We start from the raw sequence: 24,006 nt of genomic DNA, 5'->3' as shown, positions 1-24,006 counted from the left end.
TTAGATATCCTGCCTCCTAGCCCTATTACTGAACTGTAGGATCTGCCTTCCTCCACCAATAGGATATTTCATGCCACACTATCATGTCAATTTTGTTTGAAATACTGGCATGTGTTTGTATTTTTGTTATTTATTACAAGGTAACACATATCTATTGTTAATGAATGCAAAGCAAAACAACCCCTCCCCCCCCACACACTCACACACTCACACAAAATGCCTCCACAATTCCAGCTGGTGCTCACCCAGTCTAATACTCTGAACCATCTGCACCAGTCTCACATAAAGGACATTAAAGAAGTCGGAAAATCAGTTGATTTATTTTCCTTTTTGAAGCAGGTAATGTAGAACACAATCCAATAAACCTCCTGTTTGTGACATCTAGTGGTAGTTTGTTTGAATGACAGTTTCTAGAAGGAAAAGAAAAGTGATAGGTCATTCCAAGGCACTAACCTTTCCAGAACACCCTCGTAAGTCTCCAGCAACTGGTATGGCATAGCTATGGGTTAGGATGCAGAATTTCAGCCCCCCGACCTACACACAGGGTTTCTGCATCTCCTACGCAGCAGAGAATTCTACTCTGCCAAGTCTCAAAGTACCTCATCTGCATAGTAGCTCTACCCCTATTCCATGGCTTGGCAGGAAGCTTTCAGGCCCACTCATCTCTGCTGCTGCACTCTACCAAGCCCAGATACTTGTCTTTAGTGCATTGAGGAAAATTTTCCCCTTGAAGGATTGACTGTGTACCTACGTTTGTCAAGAACTCTAGCCACATTCTTAAGTACCGTACCAGTGAAATAGTGTGGACTGCACTCCATCTTGCCACCTGGAAAATGGAATTCATGACATCACCCTGATCTTGGGCTTTAATCATGCTGAATAGAGAGGACTGCTTCATGGAAGGAATGTAGCGCCATATGTCCGAGTGTTTTGTTGGCAGTGGGGATCAAACCTGTGACCTCTGGATTTCGAAGCATGAGCTTCTACTACCTGAGCTTAAAAACAAAACAAAACAAAGCACCCTCTAGCTTTTAGCCATAGTGTGGCTGACTCAACCTTTGTATGTAGTGCCCTGTCCCTCATTAGAGAGGGACAGAGCACTACACTGACTGGATGTGTGTTACAGTGACATAATTAGTATCCAGGTTGAGAAACCTGCACTACAATTCTCCCACAACAACCTCAATGCAGAGTAGCCTGGTAAAAAGGCAGCTTAAATTATCCTCCTCTTGGTGGTGGAGAAATTTGTCCTGCCAAAGAAAGACGTGAGTAGAGAGTTTTGGATTAAAGTTCATCCCGAAGCAAGGCAGTGGACAACTGCTTACTCACGCCCAGAGGGAGGGGGAGAGGGGAGCATAACTGAGATCAATTTCATAGATGCTATCAAATGTTTCTATGCTTTCTAGCAAAAGTAGTAACAGTATATTATTCCATGTGTACAGGAGGAAAATAGTTCTCTCCAAAATTGACAATATCAGCTCAATCAAAAACGGACTAAGGAAGTGAATATCGCTGTTATTGCTATAATTTACATGCAAATTGCCAACAGGATTGGACTTGTATTTTTGGTCACAAACTGGCTCCCAGCGTAACCTATACCAGTGGATACTGACTCTTCGGGTATATTACTGTTTACAAACCTGACCTCTGCCAGGTGAGTGGAGCCAGGAAAAAGTGTAGGGAAAAGGTTTTCAAAAGCAGCCAAGGGATTTAAGAGCACAAACTGCATTAAAAGTGATCAAGACACATCCATGTTTTTGAAAAATCTCCCCCATCTTCTTACCAACATTCCAGTGTGTCCCACCTTTGACAGGTATATCTGTGCAAAGGGCAAATGAAGCCATCTGACCCATCTGCCTGGGAGGGGACCTGGCAGATAACTGCCAAAAGGTGATTACAGAGCTTCCATATTTTCCTGGAAGTAAGTAGTATTCAAGACAAACTAGAAAGGATGAAATAATGTTCTATGCTGTAGGGCCATAAGCATTTGAGAGCTGTCTGGCATTCCAATGGGAGCATGAAGAAGGCTACAGGCTACTGGGCAAAGTCATTCTAAAATTTCAGTAATACTTTGATCCATGCAATTATGTACTGTATACTTTCTCAAGTGACATTCTCAACAAAAAACACCAGCTGCCAGTTGAGACAATGACCATCGTGTTATAGGCTTACATAATTACTCTTCTTGGCCTGAGCAATTAGCCAAATATTCAGGGTCTTCTAAGTTGTTCCAGTTAGGAGGAGAAATTGGTAAGAGTCAGAAATTCTTTCTTTGCAAATAAAAAAAATTGCATCAGTGTACAAATGTCCTGTTTCCTTGAGCCCAAGAGAAACCAAACAAGAAGAGTCTCCTTGCTCACAAGGCCAAGCCTCTTCCAGATGATACCCAACTCAGAGCTGAATCAGTGAACTGATAAGTTTTGAGACTGGATTATTTGTAGAATAACTCAAAACCAAGTCAAAGCAAGGTTATTGCAAGAAATAAACTTCATGTGGTACATATTTGTTGCTTCCCAATTAAAGTGCTAACAAGCAGTGAAAAAAGAAATGAAGGAGCTAGCAGAAAGTCAGAATAACAGAGAACCTAATTTTAAAAACCCTGGTTGATCTAAAGGATACATATTTAGTACTGATTATTAGATCACTTAACACTCGTCATAATACATTTTTCTGAACTTATGGACAGAAACTTTAGTGCCACAGCTAACAAGTGTCTTGAGCCAGACAATTAACACTGACATCTTTACAAAAGAGGGCTATGGCAGGAAAGAAGAAAGACTAGACAAGACCGCAAAACAATTATCCCCACTGCAAGTAAGTTAGAATGTTAGATTTCAAACAGAAAGTGGTTGGCAGCCTACCAAGAGAATAACTATATTTTCTGTATCAATGTCATGTGTCATGATCACCCCTGAAGGTCAGTCCTAAAGGAAGGCAGCCAAATAAAACAGAGGAGGACAGTAGTTTTCTGTTTCTTGAGAACATCCAGAATGCTACTGACACTGCTTTGGAGCTGACAGAAGCAGCACATGCCCACCCAGTCAGTGACAATGAAAAACAACAGGAGCAGCAAACGGACTCCAGTTCTGCATCAGACACCCCATTATTTTGCCAGAGCTCAATGTCTAGCTGACAGGCCTATAAGTCTCTGGGGCATACCATTTATTCTTTTTTTTAAAAATGGCACAACATTAACTCAGTTCCAATCATCTGGAACTTCCTCAGTACTACAAGACTTACTGAAGAAAAAAAAAAATCAATGTTAGTGGTCCAGCAAGCTCTGCAGCCTGCACTTTTAAAATTTTGGATGCAAATAATCTAGACCTCCTGATTTAAAAATCCCTACCTTTAGTAGCTTCTGTTTAACACCTTCTAGAGATATTATTGGAATGGAAAGAGTGTTCACCATATGTATTACCACATGATTAGACTATATTATCTGTTTCCCCCCATCCCCCAAGAAAGAACAAAATATTTATTGAACATTTTTTCCTTTTCTGCATTATTGATAATTCTACCATTCCAATCCAGTAATGGGCCAATACCATTGTCAAGATTCTTTTTGTTCCTAATATATATTTTTTTAAAAAACCCTCCTTGTTATTGTCCTTACGCTTCTGGTCACTCTTGGGTCCCTTGGCTTCCCTTATCAATTTTCTACAATTCCTAACTTCTGATTTATACTCCTTTCATTATACCCATTATCTTCTTCTTTCTTCTATTTGGTGTATGTATATTCATTTATTTTTACAGATGCCTTCATTTCCCTGGTAAACCAGTCAGTTTTCTTTAAATCAGCATGACTTTTTACTCAGTTGGGGGATTGTGGCTTTTTGGGCATCTTGTAAGGTGTTAAATTATTCCCAATCATCATTTATATTTTTCTGATTAAGTACTTCTTCACCACTGATTTGGCTCATAATTGTTTTCAGCTTTGTGAAACTGGCCCTATTAAAGCACCACATACCTATAGTATTGGTCTGGAGTTTACTCCGATCGCTTTTATCATGATCACTTATGTCTAAGCTTTTATTAATTTTCCTCTTTATGTGTTAGGACAATGACTAATATAGTATTCCCTTATGTTGATTACAACACTTTTTGAGTGAGGAAATTGTCATCTATAATGATTAGAAAAAGAATGTTTTAGTACTGGCAGCATAAGAACGCCAGCATATATGACCCAAATTGAAGTCCCCCATGATCACACTCCCCCCCCCCTACAAATTATAGAGACAGTCATCCTGTTTCCTAGTGTGATTTGGTTGTCTGTAGCAGACAACAACTAGTACCCCATCATCTTGTGCATTAGCTGTTAGGACATCCATCTATAAGCATTCAAGATCATTTTCTTCCACATCATCAGTGATTAGTAACAGGCAATGCTAATTTTTGATTTAGAGTGCAATTGTCCAACTCTCCTTTTGCCCACTTGATCTTTCCTAAAATAAATTTTACAACATATTTAACATTCCAATTAAGCAAATCATCCCTGCAGGTTTCAGTAATACCAACTAGCATATATTTGAGCTAATCAATGAGCAATTCCAATTCCTCTTATTTGCTACCCAGACTCCTAGCATTAGTGTCTAGGCAATTCAAGAATTTCTTCTCTTCATGTCCTTTGGTTTCTTGGTTAATTTTGTTCTCATGACCTGGTTTTAATGGGAGGCATTTACTAAATAGAGCAACAAGCTATACAGACAAATAAAACAGCTTAGCTCGTGTTCCAGCTTTGTCTTCCTTATTTATCTGGAACTTTGTACAATGCACAATGACGTCTAGTAGTGGTTTAGTGCAAGTAATATCTCTTTACTATTAGAATATTGTCACGCTAAATCTCACAATACAGACATCATTAATACAACTAATTGCATGACTGCAATAAAGAAACTTTTAAAAAAATATGGTGATGTCATTTGTTAAAGGACACAAAATAATTAGTTGACAGTCTAAAATATTTTCTGCATTGCTCTCAGACTTTTCTAGAATCAGAAGGCCAAATTCCACTTTCAGGTATTCAGTTGTAGCATCTGTTAAAAATTTGAGTCAGAAACTAAAATTGACAAGATCTATTAAGTGACTTAATCAGCTATTGGTCCTTGTGAGAGGATGGTGGTTCCTTATAACTTTAGTGGTTTGGGGTTATGGAAAACAGTTTTACGATTGCATATAGTATTGTACCCTCCATCACTCATCGACACTGTCCATATACATACATTTGTAATAACACAAGATGTGCCTTTCAGCATTTTGTGTTTAAAATAACTTTGGTAAACGTTCTCTGGCTGTCGAAAATGCTATTTTTTGTCATAGTAGGTAATGCAATGCTTCACTGGCTTAGCAAATACCAAAACAGACCCCAAACCCTGGAACTGAGTATGCCTGAACTTTGCAATGGTGAAAATCCAGATTAAAAATGCACTACAATATAAAGAAGCATGACTGCACTGGGACTCGTGTAAGTAGATAGACAAGGTGGGTGAGGGAATATCTTTTATTGGACCAACTTCTGTTGGTGAGAGACAAAGAAGTGTTGCAGAATAGAGTCCTTCCTGCATGTAAGATACTTTGGGATCCTTTTATGGAAGATACCTAGACCCCAAGCCAAAGAACTTCACCACCCCAATGTTGTCACAATGCAGTTTGCTGGCACTTCATCTTTTTTTTACGATATACTACCATCACTCAATTTCTTCCTTCCTACTTTTCCTTCATTTCTGCATTGATTATACCTAACTATATGGCATTCCAGCTACCAATAGATAGCCCATGGAGAAGTAAAAAGCATTATTAGAAACTTATCAACAAGCATACATATGATGCCATGAAGTTGCAAGGCGTTTTACAGAGATTAAGACATGGTCCCTTCTTTGAAAGATTTAGAATCTAAATGATGTCTTTCTGCTCCATTATCACAGACAAAGGCAGTTTTCAGAGTGATAAATTCCTTTCGGTAGTACTGAACATGTGTTTTGTTAGACTTACTTTCTTCACTCATTTCAATAGAGCATACCTGATCCACTGACTTTTTTGGGGAGGGAGAGGTTGGAAGGTGGAAGGGGCCTGACTTTTCAAACCTGATCTTTTGCGTGCAATAAACATGTGCTTTATAAATTTTAAATAATAGTGGGAGCAAATGAGGACACAGTCAGCTGAATAGAAGTTTAAAACCATAAACAGCTAGACATCTACATGCCTTCAGTTCTGCCCACAAATAGTGTAAAAAGTTAGATTGAGTTAAGGCTCCTCTAAAAAAAAAAACCAAAAAAAACCAAAAACCAAACAGGCTCTTAATTGCCTTGTTCTGTTATTCAGATGAATTTTGGCCCAAATTTGCTCTGAAGTGTTACTACTTAGACTTCCTTCTTTGTGAAAACATAAAAATAATCAACTTTAATACAAGCCATATACTGCAATAATTCTTTGCTCTTTTATCACATTCTTGACTGCAGCAAGGGTATACTTGGAAGGGGGATTGGCCCTGTATATCAAAAACATATCCACAGTCATCAAGGTCTTTGAAAACTGCCTTTAGTCTTTTGCTCTTCTTCCCAATTTGGACAGGAAACATATTAGTGAAAAAAGGATGTTTATATTAAAGTGGATATGTCTTTGCCATTTTAATGCAATGAGTGAAAAATAACTAGTTGGATTTTTGTGGAATTATACGATATTAGAGTGCATTCCTGGCTCTATTGAATTTACATTGATTTATTTGTTTCTCACATCTTTCCTTTTCAGACTGAAGGATATCTTAGCTCCCAGACAGCTTGTTTTACTCTGCGTGATTATCCCAACATATTTTTGGTGTGTAAATGAAATGCAGTTTCCCACTTTCAGTGGCAGCAGTTTCTTAAAATCAGTTTTATAGTGCTCATGAAAGCTGCTGGGTTGACAACACAGGGGACTAAGTCTGTCTCTCCACATAACAGACAGTTGCAATGCAAGCTTACCACATGCTACTGCATCAATGTGCTTCAGTCATGACTTTCAGATAAACACCTCTAGGGATGTGAGTAGTTCTGTCTCCATGACTACTCAGTTCTTGGCTTCTTTTCTGAGACAGCCAATAGGGTGCCAGTTGTGGTGGTTTTATACTGGAATTGGTTTACACTGTAGCCCCTGCTAAAGAGCTTTAGGATTTAATTTAACAGTGCACATGAATCCTTTCCTAATTAAAAACAATACCCATATAAAGAATTCTGTATGTTCAGGACTCAAATTGTCATCACTGTAAGGTAGTTGATATTAATAAACCGCTGTATTTACAGACGTTCCAGATTTAAAATGTGTGCATACTCTTTACTTCGAAATTCACCTACTTTTAATCTATAATCAACTCTTTCAGTTAACACACGTACTTAATCCTGTTTCAGGTGTTAAATCCACAGAACCAGGTAATAATGAAACAACCTATGTTTTTCAGTTGCTTTCTGCTGAAGATTTTTCATTGTTCCCTGAACAAATCTCATGGACATATCTGTCTTCACTATATTCCCTGAACCCCATGCCGTGGATGATCTATAGTCTTTGAATACTAAGGAAGGAATACTCCACTGTTGATTTAGAGTAACTGTCTATAATAGTACCTTCAAGTTCCTTTCTAGGAGTGCCTGCTAGGTTTTTCCTACACTCAAAATTGCACAAGCATTAGTGAGTTGGAGAGCACTATGTTATACAAGCTCTAGAAGAGACAGCTATATAGCTCTATCCCAAAACTTTTTAAGTTAACCACCATATAAAGCTTATGTCACAAAAGTAACCATAGCTGATTTTTTTTTAACTGGTTCCAGTTGGCAATTAAATATTGGAATGGAGCAATAGATAGTTTAATCCAGCGGTCCTCCACTTGAAAACCAATAGAGCACAAAGGAATTGAACATTTTGCTAGAATAGCCACTAGAAGATAATGTTTGGAAACAATTAGTTATCTTTCCACTACACCAGAGCATTCAGCCCAAGAGCTCAGCATGCCTGACAGAGTGTTAGCCATATTTCACAGATAGGAAAAGAGACACATGGTGATGAAGTGACATGCCCATGCTCACACAACAGGTCAATGGCAAAGACCTGGCTCCCTTATTCCCAGTCCATTGCTTTAGGACACTGAGGAGAACTGGAAGCAGAGAAGTGAAACAGGCCAGTCTGTTTTCATTGTTCAAGCTGAGTGAATCACAAAAAGTAAACAGCAAACCTCTGAAAAGCCAAGATAGTTTCTTAAATTACTGTTAATAAATCTAAAATTCTGTTCATAATAGTAGTGAAAGTCTCTTAAAACAGAGATTGTTGACAATATGTATAGGACTGATATTTTCATCACATCTGGGAAGTGATTTAAACCAGTTATTGCAGTCCAATAGCTTATAATTTAACTGCATGCTTTGACACATTTCTGGAAATTACATATTATTCCCGTAAGGAAGACAGGCTAATGCTACTGTTGGTTGCAGATGTAGGAAAGTGGGCTCTTAGTAAATACATTCACATACAAACACATATATATTTTTATACTACTTTAATTGAAGTAGTTATGTCTATGACTATATTTACTAAAAGTCTATTTTCCCACGTCTGCTACCAACAGTTGCATTAGCCAGTCTTCCTTATGGGAATAATCAATGCCTAAATCCCAGAAATGTGTCATCATTTAGCTATGTGCTTTGCAAGCTATTGGACGGCAATAACTAATTTAAACCACTTCCTAGATGTGATGGAAATATATCTGGTGAGACATGTATTGAGAAGTACTGTAAGTTTTGCATTTAAACTAAGGGCTTTACTTTGAAGTGCCATAATGGAATATTTAAGTTGTCATATTTGACTTTACACAGGTTTATAAGCAAAACAATACAAAGTTTGAAGATTAAGGAAACAGAAAGAATGAGGTTGTATTATTTATATAATGACATATACTTGCTAGTGCTTGACAGATTAATTAAAGTCTATTAGTAGACCAGTAAGGTGTTGGTGGAGTTCTGAGATTCACATCACATGAGAAGGTTGCTTGACTCTCTCTATAAATCATAATCAAAGGATGAGACGTTAGCTAAGGGCTACGCAGCTAAAGGGTGACTGTCAGGGCTTAGAGGTGAATTAAAAGCATTTGAATCCCAGCTGAGAGCTGATGTCACAGCGAATTTACAGGACAGGATATGGGATGATGTGCCTGCACTGAAGAGATTGCAGAAAACACCAAGAGGTAAACTGATGTGTGATCATTATAAGCAGTTGGCGAGAGATTCGAGAGGACAAGAGAATCATCAGTAAGAGAACTGATTTGCTTTGGTTGGTAATGCATCCATTACAGAGGTACCAATAATTGTTTTAAATGAGCAATAAAATGCCTTTTAAAGGGAACATTAGGATCTCTGGGCCTCACAGAAGTGAGTCTAAGAAATTTAGAGGACAGGCGCAGGCAGGGTAGCAGGCCAAGCCAGAGGTAGCAGGTAATGGTAGGCTCTATGACATGTAGAGACAACAATTTTTATCTCAGTTTATGAAATGTCATAACAACTTTACAGAAAGATTGTTAGCTTTTGCACCTGTAAAAGTCAAAGGGCCTATTGAGTGAATCCTAGTGCTACTAACAACTAGGAAGATTATTCATAGCTGACACTTAGTTTAAAAAAAGTGAATATGACACTCCTGCACCCCTTAATGCCAATAGACAAAAAGGTCAGATTCTGCAGTCTGGGGATTTGTGCTGATCAGGACTGGGACTTTGTTTACTAAAGACACCATTCCTTAACAATAAGATAAATAATAAAAAACATCACCCCTCAAAGCTAATGATTACAAAGCATGTTACTGCAAACTTGAGAGGGTGTGGGGTGTGCCTCTAGGGAAATAAGCTCTGGCTCACAGATGCAGTTCTCATGAAATGGCAGCTAAGAAGTAGCTACAACAAAGCAATGACAAATACAGACTTACAACAAAATAAAATTCTAAACTTACAACAGCAACAAAATTACCCAGCTTTGCATAGGACACAGTTCAGCTCTGAAATGAAAAAAGACTTGTTCTCAGGTCTTCCCCCTTAAGCGGACTTTTCAGAATATATACAGCATGCTAGCTGACTCCTTTCCCTTCAAAGACCTTTCCTTAATTGCCTTGAGTTGCTGTTCTGCTGGGCTTTTATAGCTCTGACTCCCAGCAACCATTGCAGTACTGCCCTATTACCCTCATGGAGGCGCCTTTGCATTTGGCTATGGTAATTCAGGTTTTTTTCTTTTTAAAAAAAGTATTGATGCTGTAATCATAGTGTGCAGGTAAAATCTATACAGCTTTAGATATGTCGGGGAGAAGGGGCTTGGTTAACACCTGCCACACCATCACAGGAATAACCGAGAATAGCCATTGTGTCTTCTGTCTCAAAGAACAGGAAAAGGAACTACTGTATCAAGAGTAGGGCCTGAAGAGGATCCCACTGATGGTGATGCAACATGAGAGGGGAGTAAATTAAATGTTTCTACCCCCTTGCCCTGGCCACCTGTTTTGCCAGGTGGTAACACAGTCACACAAAGGACCTGTTGCTAGAAGTTGCTGTGTCACCCCCTGTCTTCACTCCACAGACTAAGATTACCATGGTAAGTGTGTGCAACGCTTCAAATGTGCAAAATTCCCGAAGCTCCCTTTTTCAGAGCTAGAAGTGGATTTTGCAAGTTGATGTGTGAACAAATATTTAATATTTTCATGACCCCTTCGCCCCAAAAAACAGAACTGGAGTGCCTGACTCTCTAATGTATTTGTCCCCACAATGCCCTGGGGAAGTTGGGAAGTACCACTATCCTTATTGCATATATGTGGAACTGAGAAACTAAGTGATGTGCCCATCCCACTGGAAGTCTGGGGCAGACCCAGCTCTCCCAAATCCTAGGCCAGGGCCATGAGCTGTGAACTGTCCTTCCTCTCTTTAGACCCTCACAATTTAACACGAGGGATTACTGGAAAAGAATGGAAAACACCACACATAAATGCTGAATGCAATTTTGCCATGAAAAAAATTAACCTATTTTTATGCAGCTGTTTTTGAATCTGCAAGGCTGTGCTGGAACAACAGACTCTTATTACATTTCTCTTTCTGGTCAGGCTTGAGATAAAGGTACTGTGCCAACAGCCTTTCTTGCAGTGCACAGACTCTTTTTTTTCACTCCTGGTCTGTAGTCCAAGTTTTCAATGAAGGTTCTTATTTTAACCAAGATGGATCATCCATCCCTAACACGTGCACTGCAAGTACAAAACTGGAGGAGATTCTCTTTGCGTTGATGTTCCAATTCCAATTTCATCCTCTCTGGCATCCACAGATAAAATCAGGTGTGCAGTTCAATTTGCCTCTGTTGGCTCTGATTTCAGAGAAGTGCCCACTGTCATTGAGCTTGAGCGGTTTCATAGTTGAAAGCAGGGGCATGTGTCCCTGCGGACAGCCTGGATAGGAATATAGGAACAGTCGATCCATGCAGCATATTCTTTTGCTGAAACGTTGCAACTTACACTGCAATATGCAGCGAAGTTTACTCCTGCTGTAAGTAGTAGCATCCCAACTCGCCCTCTGGAGCATATAAATGCAATCAGATGAAGCCCATGCCTACAGCCACATTTACAAGAGCCATATGTACTGCAGATATTGTGGAGGTGCACAGAATAATAGCTGCTCTGCACAGCTATTCACAGATCCATGGTATTGGACCTGCTTTCCTTGTAGCATTTTGGGCTCTGTGCACAGGCTTCAGGCCAGACCCCTGTCTGTCCCAACCATCAGCTGAGCCTGCCTTCAAGACTGGAATACACAATACATTTTTGACCGCTTCCATACCGTCAAATTTTACTGTTAACATCTCCCTTCCATATCCAACCTGATGTAATCAGCTTCTGTATTCTGTGGAATGGCATAGAGCGGGAAAATTCAGAGGAAAAGTTTAGTAATTAATCCTGTGGTTGAAAATAAATTTAGTGGCAATATTTCTTCTATTAATTTGGTATTTTGGGGGAAAAAAATATTTGCAATACTCTCATCTGACATAGATAGGGTTTAAAAAAAAAAGATAAACAGTGCTGGATTATTTGCAATATTCTCATCTGACATAGATAAACAGTGCTGGATTAATTTGTTAGCCAAGAGGAAGGAGCTGTGAAATGCTGATTTTGACATCTTTATTCAAATCTCGGACTCCAGCCCCTTTTCCTAACTTTGACCTCAACAACCTTGAGTGTGTTTGAGTTTGGTGCTCCTGGAAATGAAGGTTAATAATACTGGCTTGAGTAGAGTCTTGGCTTCTCTTGAGCAGAGAGATTAACAAGCATACATACCTAACTGCTATCCACATCACAAAACCGCCAAGATGTGCCCTATGGCCTAGGATGTGACCATCTAACTAACTTTACATTTGGGATTTAAATCAGGAATTAAATTAGGTTTCCAGAGTTGAAGAAAGTTCAGTTCATTTTCTAAATAAAGAAACATGGGTTTGTTTTTAATAAGAAAATTTGTCAGTCCTATTTTATTATGAGCGACAGAGGCAGACATGGAAAGAATCAATATAAGATCTATACCTAACTTATTTAAACTACAATCACCATGTATCTGAATGGCTTACAACATTATTTAAATCCAAAAGCAAACAAGTAAAACAATAGATTTATACAACAGATTTGTACATATTGTAAGAAAATTGACAGAGTGCTAAAACCCATTTTATGATCTGTATGTGTTTGCACAACGAAATGATGTATAGTATACTCTGTATTGTGAACAGAGCCTTGATTTACATAAGTAATAATCTTGCTCTATATTTTAAAACACAGTCCAAAAATCCTGTACAGCTACTTATCTAAAATCTAACCCAAGCCCTATTAAAGTTCAATCTAAAGACTCCCTTAGACTTCAGTGAGCATTGGATTAGGCGCATAGTACCTGTGAAATAACGGTGAGTACAAACAGCCTAGCACATGATCACCCTATTCATATGTAAAATATCACATTGCATAGATTTAAAGTGGAAGACATGCAATAACAAGACAAGTCACAGTATAGCAAAACCTTGTTTCTTTGGTGAAACAGAAGCAGATATTAAAGTTACAAAGATTTTAACTTTCATTCACAAGAAAAACAGACATTCACATTATACACTATACAAGCTATAATATAAATAGAAAAAAGCAGTATGTGTGCTGTAGAGGGGGAAAATGTACAAGTCAATGCAGTGGGGTACAGCAGTCAAGAACACTCAAAGGTTAGATTCCACTTGGTTTAGCAGGCAATGGAATTTCTTAAAGACGCCATTTGCAATTGTAGCTACTGTATTTGCTGCGAAGCCATAAAAGTTTTACTTTATGGGCAGCTCAATAGGATACAAACTCCTACATATTAGCTGGATTTTCACTTTTTTTTCTTTTGCTTGCTTCTCTTTCCATAATTTTTGCCTACATCAATATTAGAAGAGACCTTGACTTGTATTTATATTATTATTATTTTAGAAGGTGTATCAGAGGGTATTTATCCTTTTTTTTTTAACACAGCCCAAAAGTGTGCTTTGCTGAAGCAACCAAATTGACATGGTCCTTGCTGCGGAGAGCTTATTTTAAACACTACTTTGCTATACATGTCCAGGCCAATGATGAGCTGAATGGGTCAAAGTAAAATAAAACAATTAAAATAAAGAAGTCCTACATGCACACTGCATTCACTATGATCTGTAATCTTTTTGTGCATTTCTTTTTATATAGCCAACATGCTGATTCTCCTACAAGTCACCCATTTCATCACAAACAAGTGGTTCTGTTTTCTAGGAATTTAGTACATCAGGGAAATAGCAGCTGAACTGAAATATGGTTCCAAATGCATCAGGGGAGCTCAGACTCTAATACTGAACTACCAAGCTCTTTCAGTTTTCTTTGCATGGGTAAATTAACATCCAATAAGTTAAATCAGTATGGCTTACTTCATTTATTTATGTACGCTTCACAGCTGCAGCATTCATACACAAACATTCATTACTTTAGAAAAAAGATTTAAAATGGTTATATATACAAAATTATTTACTTTTTTGACTTTTTTTTTTTGTTTGTTAAAAAAGGCACACCCCCCAAAACCAACCCTAGGTCTACCTCCATTATAAAATGCAGAGACCTGTAACACAGACCTATGGTTAGTATTGTGAAAGTCATTTTAAGAAAGCAACCCTGGTTGAGAGAGTTAATGTATTAGCACTTTGACTCTTACAGGCCTTCTTTGCCATATACAAGTCCTCCATGCAGTCCACCAGTGATGAAGCTGGAATGGAGAGCAGGAAAAGTTCCACATTGCAGTTCCTAATTCAGGCTTGATGTTACTTTATGTTTTGCATCACATGGACAAAAACTGTTCCTCTGATGGGAAATGGCAGAGTTTAAAAAAAAAATGAAATGTAACTTGTGTGTTTATCTTCATCTGGCAGTTTTCAGTCAATACAATTATATTTAAACCACCTCCAACCTAAGTGAACGACAGACAAATAAGGAAATCAATGATTACAGACCTCTGAGGCCATATAACCATAAATATGCCTGAACTTAGTGTGACTTTTCATTTTATATACAGGATTTTAAAAACAACACACAATTAAACATCATAAAATCATCTTATTTACATTTTCATTGGTGCTAAAATTGAGCTGTTTAAATATTGCAGTAGGCTGATATATGTTATAAAATGGTCCCCACTGGTGGCATATAGAAAACTAACATTTCTGATTGGCTGGAAACAGTTCCTCATGTTTTTATTTTTGAATTTGCTGATAAACCCCAACATTTTTGCAAAATGTGTTGTGAATTCTGGAGTCCATAATTCCAAACAATTTGATAATACTTCTAGAAGTGATAGAAAAGGCACAGTAAGTTAGGACTTTGGCTGAAATGGTGAAAATCCCTATCCACCATTTAGCATTCAGCGCCTTGAATCCTGCCACGTCCTGATCCAGCGGTGATAATGTTTTGATGAATTTAAAAGAGTTCCCTTTCCTGGTGAAGGATGTTTATAGTAATATTTCTTAGAATAAGTCCTTTGGAATGTGGATGCTGCAAAGAAGGGGGAAAAAGAAGGAAAATATTAAAAGAATTCCTTGATCTGAACAATAAAATGGCTGATGGACAATACGAGTCACACTTTATATTAAGTTTATTAATGGTTTATAAAGGAATTATAAATGATATTATAAGCATGTTACAGACAGAAGTAATATGTATTATAGGTGATTACAAGCATATCAACAGACAGTATCATTGATGGCTGTGAGCCACAGTTATAAGGAACCTATTCACCCTGACCGTGTTGCTAACTTTTATGAGTTTATCATAGGTACATGATATTGATGTATTTTTAAAGCCCCAGCTCCTGAAGTTAAGTGGGAATGGGGAAAATTTCAGCTTTCACTTTGGTCAGTTTTTAAAAAAAACACATTTCTAGCCCTGATGGTTGTGGAGAAAAGCTTGAAGACATGATCCAGGGACAACCTAAAGGCTGAGAAACCAGAAGACAAATAAAAGACCCTCCCTGCACCGTTCTTTTTTAATCATGATTTTTTGAGGCCTGATTCATGGTTTTGAACACCTGAGATTAATAATGCTGCTAGAACAATCTCTATCAATTGACTAATCTTCCTAATACTGTAATTAATTAATTATTTATTAACTCTTCATACATGATCTGAAAATGGATCCTTAATAAAAAGTTTGACCATGTTGGGTCTATAGTTTCTGATACAGCTTATAGTCAGCAACTTACGATTCATGCAGGTGATTTTAGGCATATCCCAGCTTCCATTCCCTTGACACCGGATAATTGGAATATGGCGCTGGATGAAACCATCTTTGCAGTGGTATCTAATCAGGGAGTTGATTTCATAGCGAGGCTTCATCTTCCCAAAAGTCTTTGCATTTTCTACAACAGGAGGCTGACCACAGGCAACTAAAGACCAAAAAGAACCAAGTTAATAGGTGTCGTTCCAAAGTGAGTCTAACCCTGCAGTTCTTACCCAGGAGGGCACAAACTGACTTCGTAGGAGTCTTGCTTGAATCAGAACTGCAGGATCAGCCCTGTTGTGACATGGCTGATCAGATTTTAATGTTACAAGAATGGAAATGGAAACTTGCAGACAAAATTGATGGAGTTTCCTTTTTGTTTTGAATTTATTATGTGGTTTGATGGCCAACCGAAAATGGGAATAAAGAAGCAATTTCTGCAGAACTCCAAAGGCCATTAACTCTATATCAAAAGGTTTTTCAAAAAGGGCTAATTCATAACCTTAGTCTGGAATTCTCTTTTTGAACAAGAATGTATGTGAAACACTGGAGATCCATGGATCCATCAATGATATATCAATAAAACGCAGTAAATCTAAGGATGTTACATTAGGCAGCAGTGGCAAAGGTTTGAATTTTGACTGCACCAGTCTGTAAAGGCTGAGAATTTCAGGTGATCAGCTGAGTGCACAGCTTCTAGTAACAGCAAGGTTTCATATTCCCTCCATTCTAATGGAGCAAAGCCACTACACAGCTGAGCTGTATGAATCCAAACATAGTTCAGGTTTAGAGAGCGTGATAAAATAATCTTGCTTCGGAAAACATGTGGATAAAAGTCTGTGAGGAAATGCCGTCAATCGGAGCTGAAACACCAACTCAGGTAATAGCAGGCATTGACTGTACGCTCAGTCCAGCCCATAATTCTGTTGAATAAAGAGAGTTCTCAGGGCAAACAAGCTCTCTCATTGGTTTTCTCTTCAATCAGCCCAGCAGTAGGAGTACTCCAGTACTCTCTGCCGTCAGAAGGACGACTCCACTTTCTGACCCTGCCCAGCCACTTATTTTTGGTTAATTTAGGCTACTGAGTTGTTGGAAAGCTACCCAATCTGCCCAAAATATAATCTTGTTGGGCTAGAAAAAAAAAGAAGCCGGTTTAAAGCTGGTAGGCATAAGCCCATCTGATGATCCATTATGCCATTCTTCAGCCAGAATTTGTCCCCATTACTTTATAAAGCAGGGTCACTCAGATGTATGAATTCAGGGAAGCATGCCTATATGCATCTGACGAAGTGGGTATTCACCCACGAAAGCTCATGCTCCAAAACATCTGTTAATCTATAAGGTGCCACAGGATTCTTTGCTGCTTTTACAGATCCAGACTAGCACGGCTATCCCTCTGATACATGCCTATTTTAGTCACTATCACATGGTGATGGTTTCTCACCTGTTCCTTTCTTGCAGGTATATGTGAGGTGGTAATTGCATGGCACATCATTCCATTGGCCATTCTCATGCCAAATTATAACAACACAGTCTTCTCCAACAGAAAAGAAACTGTCTGGCTGGTTAGGTCGCCAGTTTTCATATTGCTGCGGAAAAGAGGAGCAAAGTTATTATTTCCGGAGTCAGGGCATATTACATTCTATATTAGAGAAGATCACATAATATTACCTCAGAAAGAGGGCAAATTCAATAGTTCAACCCAGGCAATTCAGCACAAATTAAACAAAAATGGATGTACAATTAATAGAAGTGGGAGGGAATTGATTATCTTAGTGGAAAAAAAATAAAGCTTCCTTCTCCTGCATCGGACCTGCTTCTACCAGTCCATTTTTATTAATACCACATTCATACAGAAATTGAACAGGAGAAATTCCTGCCACCTAAACAATGCAGTTAAAAAAGCAGTAAAGACACAGAGATACACAAAGGAAACCAACTACATGCGGTTTGGAGCAAACCAAACCAAACACAAGGATGTGTCACTCTTGTTTGTTTAATTGTCAGCCTGCGTTGAGCCTAGTGAACAAATAGGGACAAACTGTGGACTTGACCCTGAAAAGAGTTCCATCCCTGGCAGATTTTGATGGGGCTTCATTCACAAAATTGGTCCACAAATAGCTCATTGCAGGACTTAAGATCATTCCGTGATGTCATTTGTGGTGGTGCTGAGGAGGGGAGAGAGAGAATTCAATCTGCTCTGTTGAACAACAAGCCTGGAGTGCATGAAAAGTTGTAATATAGAAACAGTCAATAATGTACCAGATTCAAGGTCCATCTAGTTCAGTATCCTGTCTCTGATATCGGCCAATATCTGATACTTCAGAGAAAGGTGAAAGAACTCCACAGTAGGCAGATGTGGGATAAGTCTCATCCTGGTTTCCAAACAGATACAGCAACGAAAGACATATCTTCCCCTCCATTAATGGAGACCTCACCCTTTTTGGATTTCTCTGACCCTATTTTAATTTCTTCTTAAAAATGCATATATTATAAAAAACAAAACAGAAAAAAAGATTTGGAACACTACATATAATAATTTTCTTTCTTTTATATTCCTGCTGTATCACTGCTGGAAGAATTGTATGAAGGATAAAAATAAGTATCTGAAAACAGGAATTCATATAAATGCCAGAACCTAGCCAGCCAATCAGCTCCTTCTATGGTCAAAGTGGCTCCTCAATGCTCACATTTGAATTTGGCACTTACGACCTCCTGACTGGACCTTGTCCATATAAATGTCCATAAAAGAATAGCTTTTAGAAATATAAATAACTTCATGAAGTTACCACAATTCATTACCCATGTGAACACATTTAGAAATAAAGTTAATGAACCACACACAATGCTGAATCAGGCTATTAAAAAGCTGAGTTTAATGCTTAACCTTCCTACAATATGTCAGGTTATCCATCACAAGTCTTTAATTATCTAAGCATTTCTCAGCTGTAATGTTCTAAACTGAGCTGCACTGAATTTAATACAGGTGCTCACTTGTAAAATATCCTCCTTGATGTGGGACTAAGTTAATTTAGGGTTGCCAGGTGTCTGGTTTACAACTGGAATGGCCAGCTGAAAAGGGACCCTGGCGGCTCCAGTCAGCACCACTGACCAGGCTATTAAAAGTCCGGTTGGCAGTGCAGCAGGGCTAAGGCAGATTCCCTGCCTGCCCTGGCTCCGTGTGGCACCCGGAAGCAGCAGCATGTCCCTGCGGCCTGGGAGGCTCTGCGCGCTGCCCCACCCCGAGCGCCAGTTCTGCAGCTCCTATTGGTCAGGAACCACGGCCAATGGAAACTGCGGAGGCAGTGCCTGTGGGCAGAGGCAGCACCTGCAGGCAAGGGCAGTGCATGGAGCCACCTGGCCATGCCTCTGCCTAGGGGCTGGAGGGACATGCTGGTCACTTCCAGAAGCTATGTGAGGTAAGCGTTGACTGGCTGGAGCCCTCATCCCACACCTCCTCCCACACCCCAACCCCCTGCCCCAGCCCTGAGCCCCCTCCCACACCCAAACTCCCTCCTAGAGCCCGCACCCCCTCCCACACTATGAACCCCTCAGCCTCAGCCAGGAGTCGCATCCTGCACCCCGAACCCCTCATCTCCTGCTCTACATTAGAGCCCAGACCCCCAGCTGGAGCCCTCACCACCCCCTTGCACTCCAAACCCGTGCTACAGCCTGAAGCCCCCTCCCGAACTCTGAACCCTTCGGCCCCAGCCCAGAGCCCCCTCCTGCACCCCAAACCCCTCAGTCCCACCCCCACCCCAGAGCCCGCACCCGCACTGGAGTCCTCACCTCCTCCCGCACCCCAACCCTCTGCCCTAGCCCGGCGAAAATAAGCAAGTGAGCAAGAGTGGGAGAGAGTGAGGGAGGGGGGATGGAGTGAGATGGAGACTTGGAGAAGGGGCAGAGCAGAGGGGAAGGAGTGGGGCAGAGGGTGGGGCAAGGGTGTTCAATTTTCTGCAATCAGAAATTTGGCAATCCTAAGTTAATTTCACGTCAGTGTTCAGCATCACTAACACAAGACATATACAGGTCCTTCTTCATTAAGGGCCAGAAATTCAGCATTTTTTGGTGAGAGTGAAAATCCTTGAGGCACAGCAGCTAAGCACAATGCACAACATGCAAACATGCAAAAGCAGGGATCTGCAGTGTGCATGACTTTCTGCATCACTCTGTGCACAAATACAAAATGAATCTGCATGCATCCCACAATGCAAAGTGGGTGGGTCAGGGAGGCCTTACCTGGGCATGCTGATGCAAATGTGATTGAGGATGCATAAGCATGGGTCAAAAACTCTGCCCTGAGTAACGCCAGTAAAAGAGTAACTCCATGGAAGTTAGTAGAGTTACTCTGGAATGACAAAGTAAAATCCGAAGTGGATGTTCTTCTATGCCTGCTCAGTCCAGGTGCTGGGATCCTATTGCAGCATGCTCAGATAAGACACTTAGGAAAACCAGAGATAACAGCCAGGATCCTGGATAGATGCCTGAGCCAAAGTGTAGAAAGAATCCCATTGATTTCAATAGGTTCTAAAACAGGTCTGACCCTTCAACACTCCTGGGAGATTCTGCAGATTTGTGGAAGTCAAGGGTGCTCTGCACCCCAGGTGTGTGAATTGAGGGGGCTCAGCACCTTGTTGAATTGAGCTCTAATCATGTATAGTAGTTTGTGGGTGTTTTACATCATAATGGTTTCAAACTTTTTTTGTTTGTTTTGTTGGCAGGGCTGCAGGATCATATCTAGACACTGTGGTCAATGCAATAATGTCTGATATCCCTCGACATTACATGCCATTGCCTCACATCTGATATCATCATTGCACAGATTTATTTTGGCTGGGCAACTCTGATTTTCTTGGTGTTAATGCCGGAATTGCTTAGCAGAGGAATTTCCAAATTCCTGAACTGCTTTTTTAAGTCTCCACCCTGCTGCTCCGTAGTTTTTCAATACCTTATTTAGCCACACTTCACTGATTGAGAGATAAGAGATGTGAGGGGGAAAGTATCTCACAGTTTGGATGGTATGTGTTACTTTACAAATGCATTAATATCCTTTTTCTTGTTATGGGAGAGATTTTGAGGAATCACGGGTTTGGGGCTCTTCTGATTTACAATGGTGTAAATCAAGAGCAACATTATTGAGATTAGTGAAATTACATCAGCATAAACTGGTGGGAGACAAGAATCAACCCTCCCCCCATGTGTCAGTTACTAGGCTACAGCATTTGCATTCAAAGATATCCTGTGTCTATAATCACTGCACTTGCGGAAGTTTAAAGGAATATCCTTTATTTGTGAAAATGCCTCCAAAATACTTGATTAATAATTTCTCTGTTGGGAAACACTGCTCAAATATCCTAAACAAAGTGGTTATGTCATTTAAGATCCTTATATTTCAACTCAATTACTGTATTTTACCAAAAACATATCGTACCAAAAAATAGCATATTTCAGTTCCCCATTCCTTGGCACTCCTTATTGTGCAGATTTTTTTTTAAGAACACGTGTAAAAGAGTTCAGCAACCAAACTCACAGATGGATCCAAAGAATACTGGCACTGTTCCAGTCACTCTGCAGCTAACTTATATCTTCATGTAAATTGTTACTGTCTCCACAAATCGGTGAAGCCATTATTAAAGGGCTCTTACTCTTATCCAGATAGTTTTCAAGCCAGCCCAAAGGCATTAATCAAAGGTAAACTGACATGTTACCAACATCATTAGTCTTCATTTCTGAAAACCTGAATACATTCACATTTCAAGTTAACTCAAGGTGGAAGAGCTACTATGGGCTTTTTTATCTACACCAAAAATATTATGGAGTTATGCCATCAAACAGACCGACCTAAAAAACATTATCCTCATGGGCAATATGGAAGCAAGGCCCGGAGGAAATCACTGTAACATATAATGTGAAATGATGCCTGAGATCAAAATGTTAAAGCATATCCAGGAAGTGTATATAGGGACCTATACTCATGGCCATTTCTGCAGCCCGGAAGGAAGAACAATGCCAGACGAAGGTTGGGCTCACTGCATTTGTTTCCTCCAGCCACACAGTGGATCTGCAAGGATGGTGTTAGTGGAGGGGACCTATACATTGGAATTAACACTTCAGTGAGGTGCGCAGAGTAGTTCATACCTCTCAATGCTACTGTTTCCGTCTATCTGCAGACTCGGGCAGCCATTGCTTTGTTGGTAACACTCAGGTCACATTTTCAAGCTCATCCTCACAACTATGAAGGTTAGAGATTTAGGGCTTGTCTATTCTGCAAAGTCTCTGCTGGTCATGTATATGTTACGTCAGCAAAACTTCCTAGTGAAGACACAGCACATACTGGCTACACTTTTCTGCCAACATAGCTACACCTCCTCTCTGAATGAGATTAGTTATGCCAACAAAAGCATTCTTCTGTCACCATAGTTGCATCTACACCGGGGGTGTGTGTGGCGGGGGGTTACCAGCATAATTATGTCAGCTAGGAGTCATGGTTTTTTCACTCTCTTAGCCAACATAGCTATGCTGGAGAAACTTTGTAGACTACACCAAGTCTTACTCATTTTCAGCGACAGTTGAGATGCTGTGTCATGACTCCAGAAGCTGGTCCTAGGCACAGGAATAGAGTGTCTCTGTGCCTTAACCTGGCCCTTAGGAATCACATAACAATACTGCCCCAAGATCATGGTGAAGCTGAGAACAAGAGTAGGCCCTTAATACATCTTCACTGCTTATAACAGTAATAACAACAAGGAGTCCTTGTGGCATTTTAGAGACTAACAAATTATTAATAATTACTAATAAGCTTTCATGGGGTAAAACTCACTTCATCAGACGCACGGAGTGAAAAATACAGTAAGTAGTATATATATATGAAAAGATGGGCATTGCCTTACCAAGGTGGCGGGGGGGGTCAGTGCTAACAAGGTCAGTTCAATTAAGGTGGAAGTGGCCTATTCTCAACAATTGATTACTTTTGTAGTTCACTGTGCTGGAGGCTTCCTGTATGACCTTAGACTATGTCTGCACTCCAATTAAAAACCTGTGGTAGGTGACTCAGGCTGCAGGGCTGTATAACTGCAATGTAGACCCTCCCCCTTTGCAGCTTCCTAGACCTCAAACATCTACACCACAATTAAACAGCCCCTTAGCTTGAGTCAGCTGATGAACCAGCAGTGGGTGTCTAACTGCAGTATTAAATTTATGCAGCTATCCTATCTCCTAGAGCTGGAAGGGACCCTGAAAGGTCATTGAGTCCAGCCCCCTCCCTTTGCTAGCAGGACCAAGTATTGATCTTGCCCCACATCCCTAAGTGGCCCCCCTCAAGGATTGAACTCACAACCCTGGGTTTAGCAGGCCAATGCTCAAACCACTGAGCTATCCCTCCCCCTCTGGTATAGCCTTAGTTTCTTGGTTCCTTATCTGACATTATGGTAGTGGAACGCATATAAGTATCTAAAATACATTTACTATTATGTCCCTCAGGTGAATGGATTTCTATAAACTTCATTTCCCCCCATATTTTGCCTTGAATTAAACTTAACCAGACTCTGACAACTGAGTGACAGACTGTCTTTTAAATTAAATTAAGTCTAAGGAAACAAACAGTTAATCGCAAACCTTTGTCATTCAGAAGTATCATTAATTAAAATGAGCAACCACAGCATTCCCATCATGAAGACATCTCTGCAAATATCTGAATACACTCTGCTTTATAAAAGGTTAGGTACTTATAATAGTTTAGGATAACCACCCATACTTTGGAAACTAATAAGTAATCCACTTAGCTCTTTAGCTGTTTGCATATTGTCAAGGTGAATCTGTGGGGAACAGCATCTAAGCTTTGTAATAGCCATCCAACGATAACAGCCATTTCTTTATCACAGAAATACATACCAAGTGGCTTTGATCAATAGCTAGGATTCTACATTCCAAATAGTCAACAGACACTATGTGTAATGAACCACAACAAAATAAACCTCTGATGCAAACAAAACTTAATTACTTGATCCTTTTCTTGTGTAAAGGCCAATAATCCCTTCTATAACTAAACCCAAGAAATTATTTACTAGAAGTATGTCTAATCTTTACACAATCTTACACTGTTTTTCATCCTGGGGGAAGGGAACATATTCTGCAACTTTACATGACTCTCCAGTACAAATTTATCCTGGCATTTTTTTGGCACTTGTTATTATGGATGTGATCTATATTCCTGTGGCTGTCCTCTCTGAA

General features: G+C 39.7%; 1 protein-coding gene across 3 annotated transcripts in view; it reads right to left on the bottom strand.

Moving 5' to 3' along the window:
• Positions 1-12,476: 12,476 nt before the first annotated feature.
• VCAN (versican) overlaps positions 12,477-24,006 on the bottom strand; it is a 145,124-nt gene continuing 133,594 nt past the window's right edge. For all 3 annotated transcript variants that reach the window (XM_032763421.2, XM_032763424.2, XM_032763422.2), the window contains 3 exons: positions 17,222-17,366; positions 15,761-15,943; positions 12,477-15,054 (listed from right to left, as the gene is read on the bottom strand). In XM_032763421.2, the coding sequence (XP_032619312.1) occupies positions 14,924-15,054; positions 15,761-15,943; positions 17,222-17,366 (459 nt within the window). In that variant the 3' untranslated portion in view covers positions 12,477-14,923. The remainder of the gene's footprint in view (positions 15,055-15,760; positions 15,944-17,221; positions 17,367-24,006) is intronic.

This window comes from Chelonoidis abingdonii, chromosome 6 (assembly GCF_003597395.2).
Source record: "Chelonoidis abingdonii isolate Lonesome George chromosome 6, CheloAbing_2.0, whole genome shotgun sequence".
Taxonomy (NCBI): domain Eukaryota; kingdom Metazoa; phylum Chordata; order Testudines; family Testudinidae; genus Chelonoidis; species Chelonoidis abingdonii.
The sequence above is the reverse complement of the archived record's forward strand: the minus strand, read 5'-3'. Positions and strand labels throughout refer to the sequence as shown.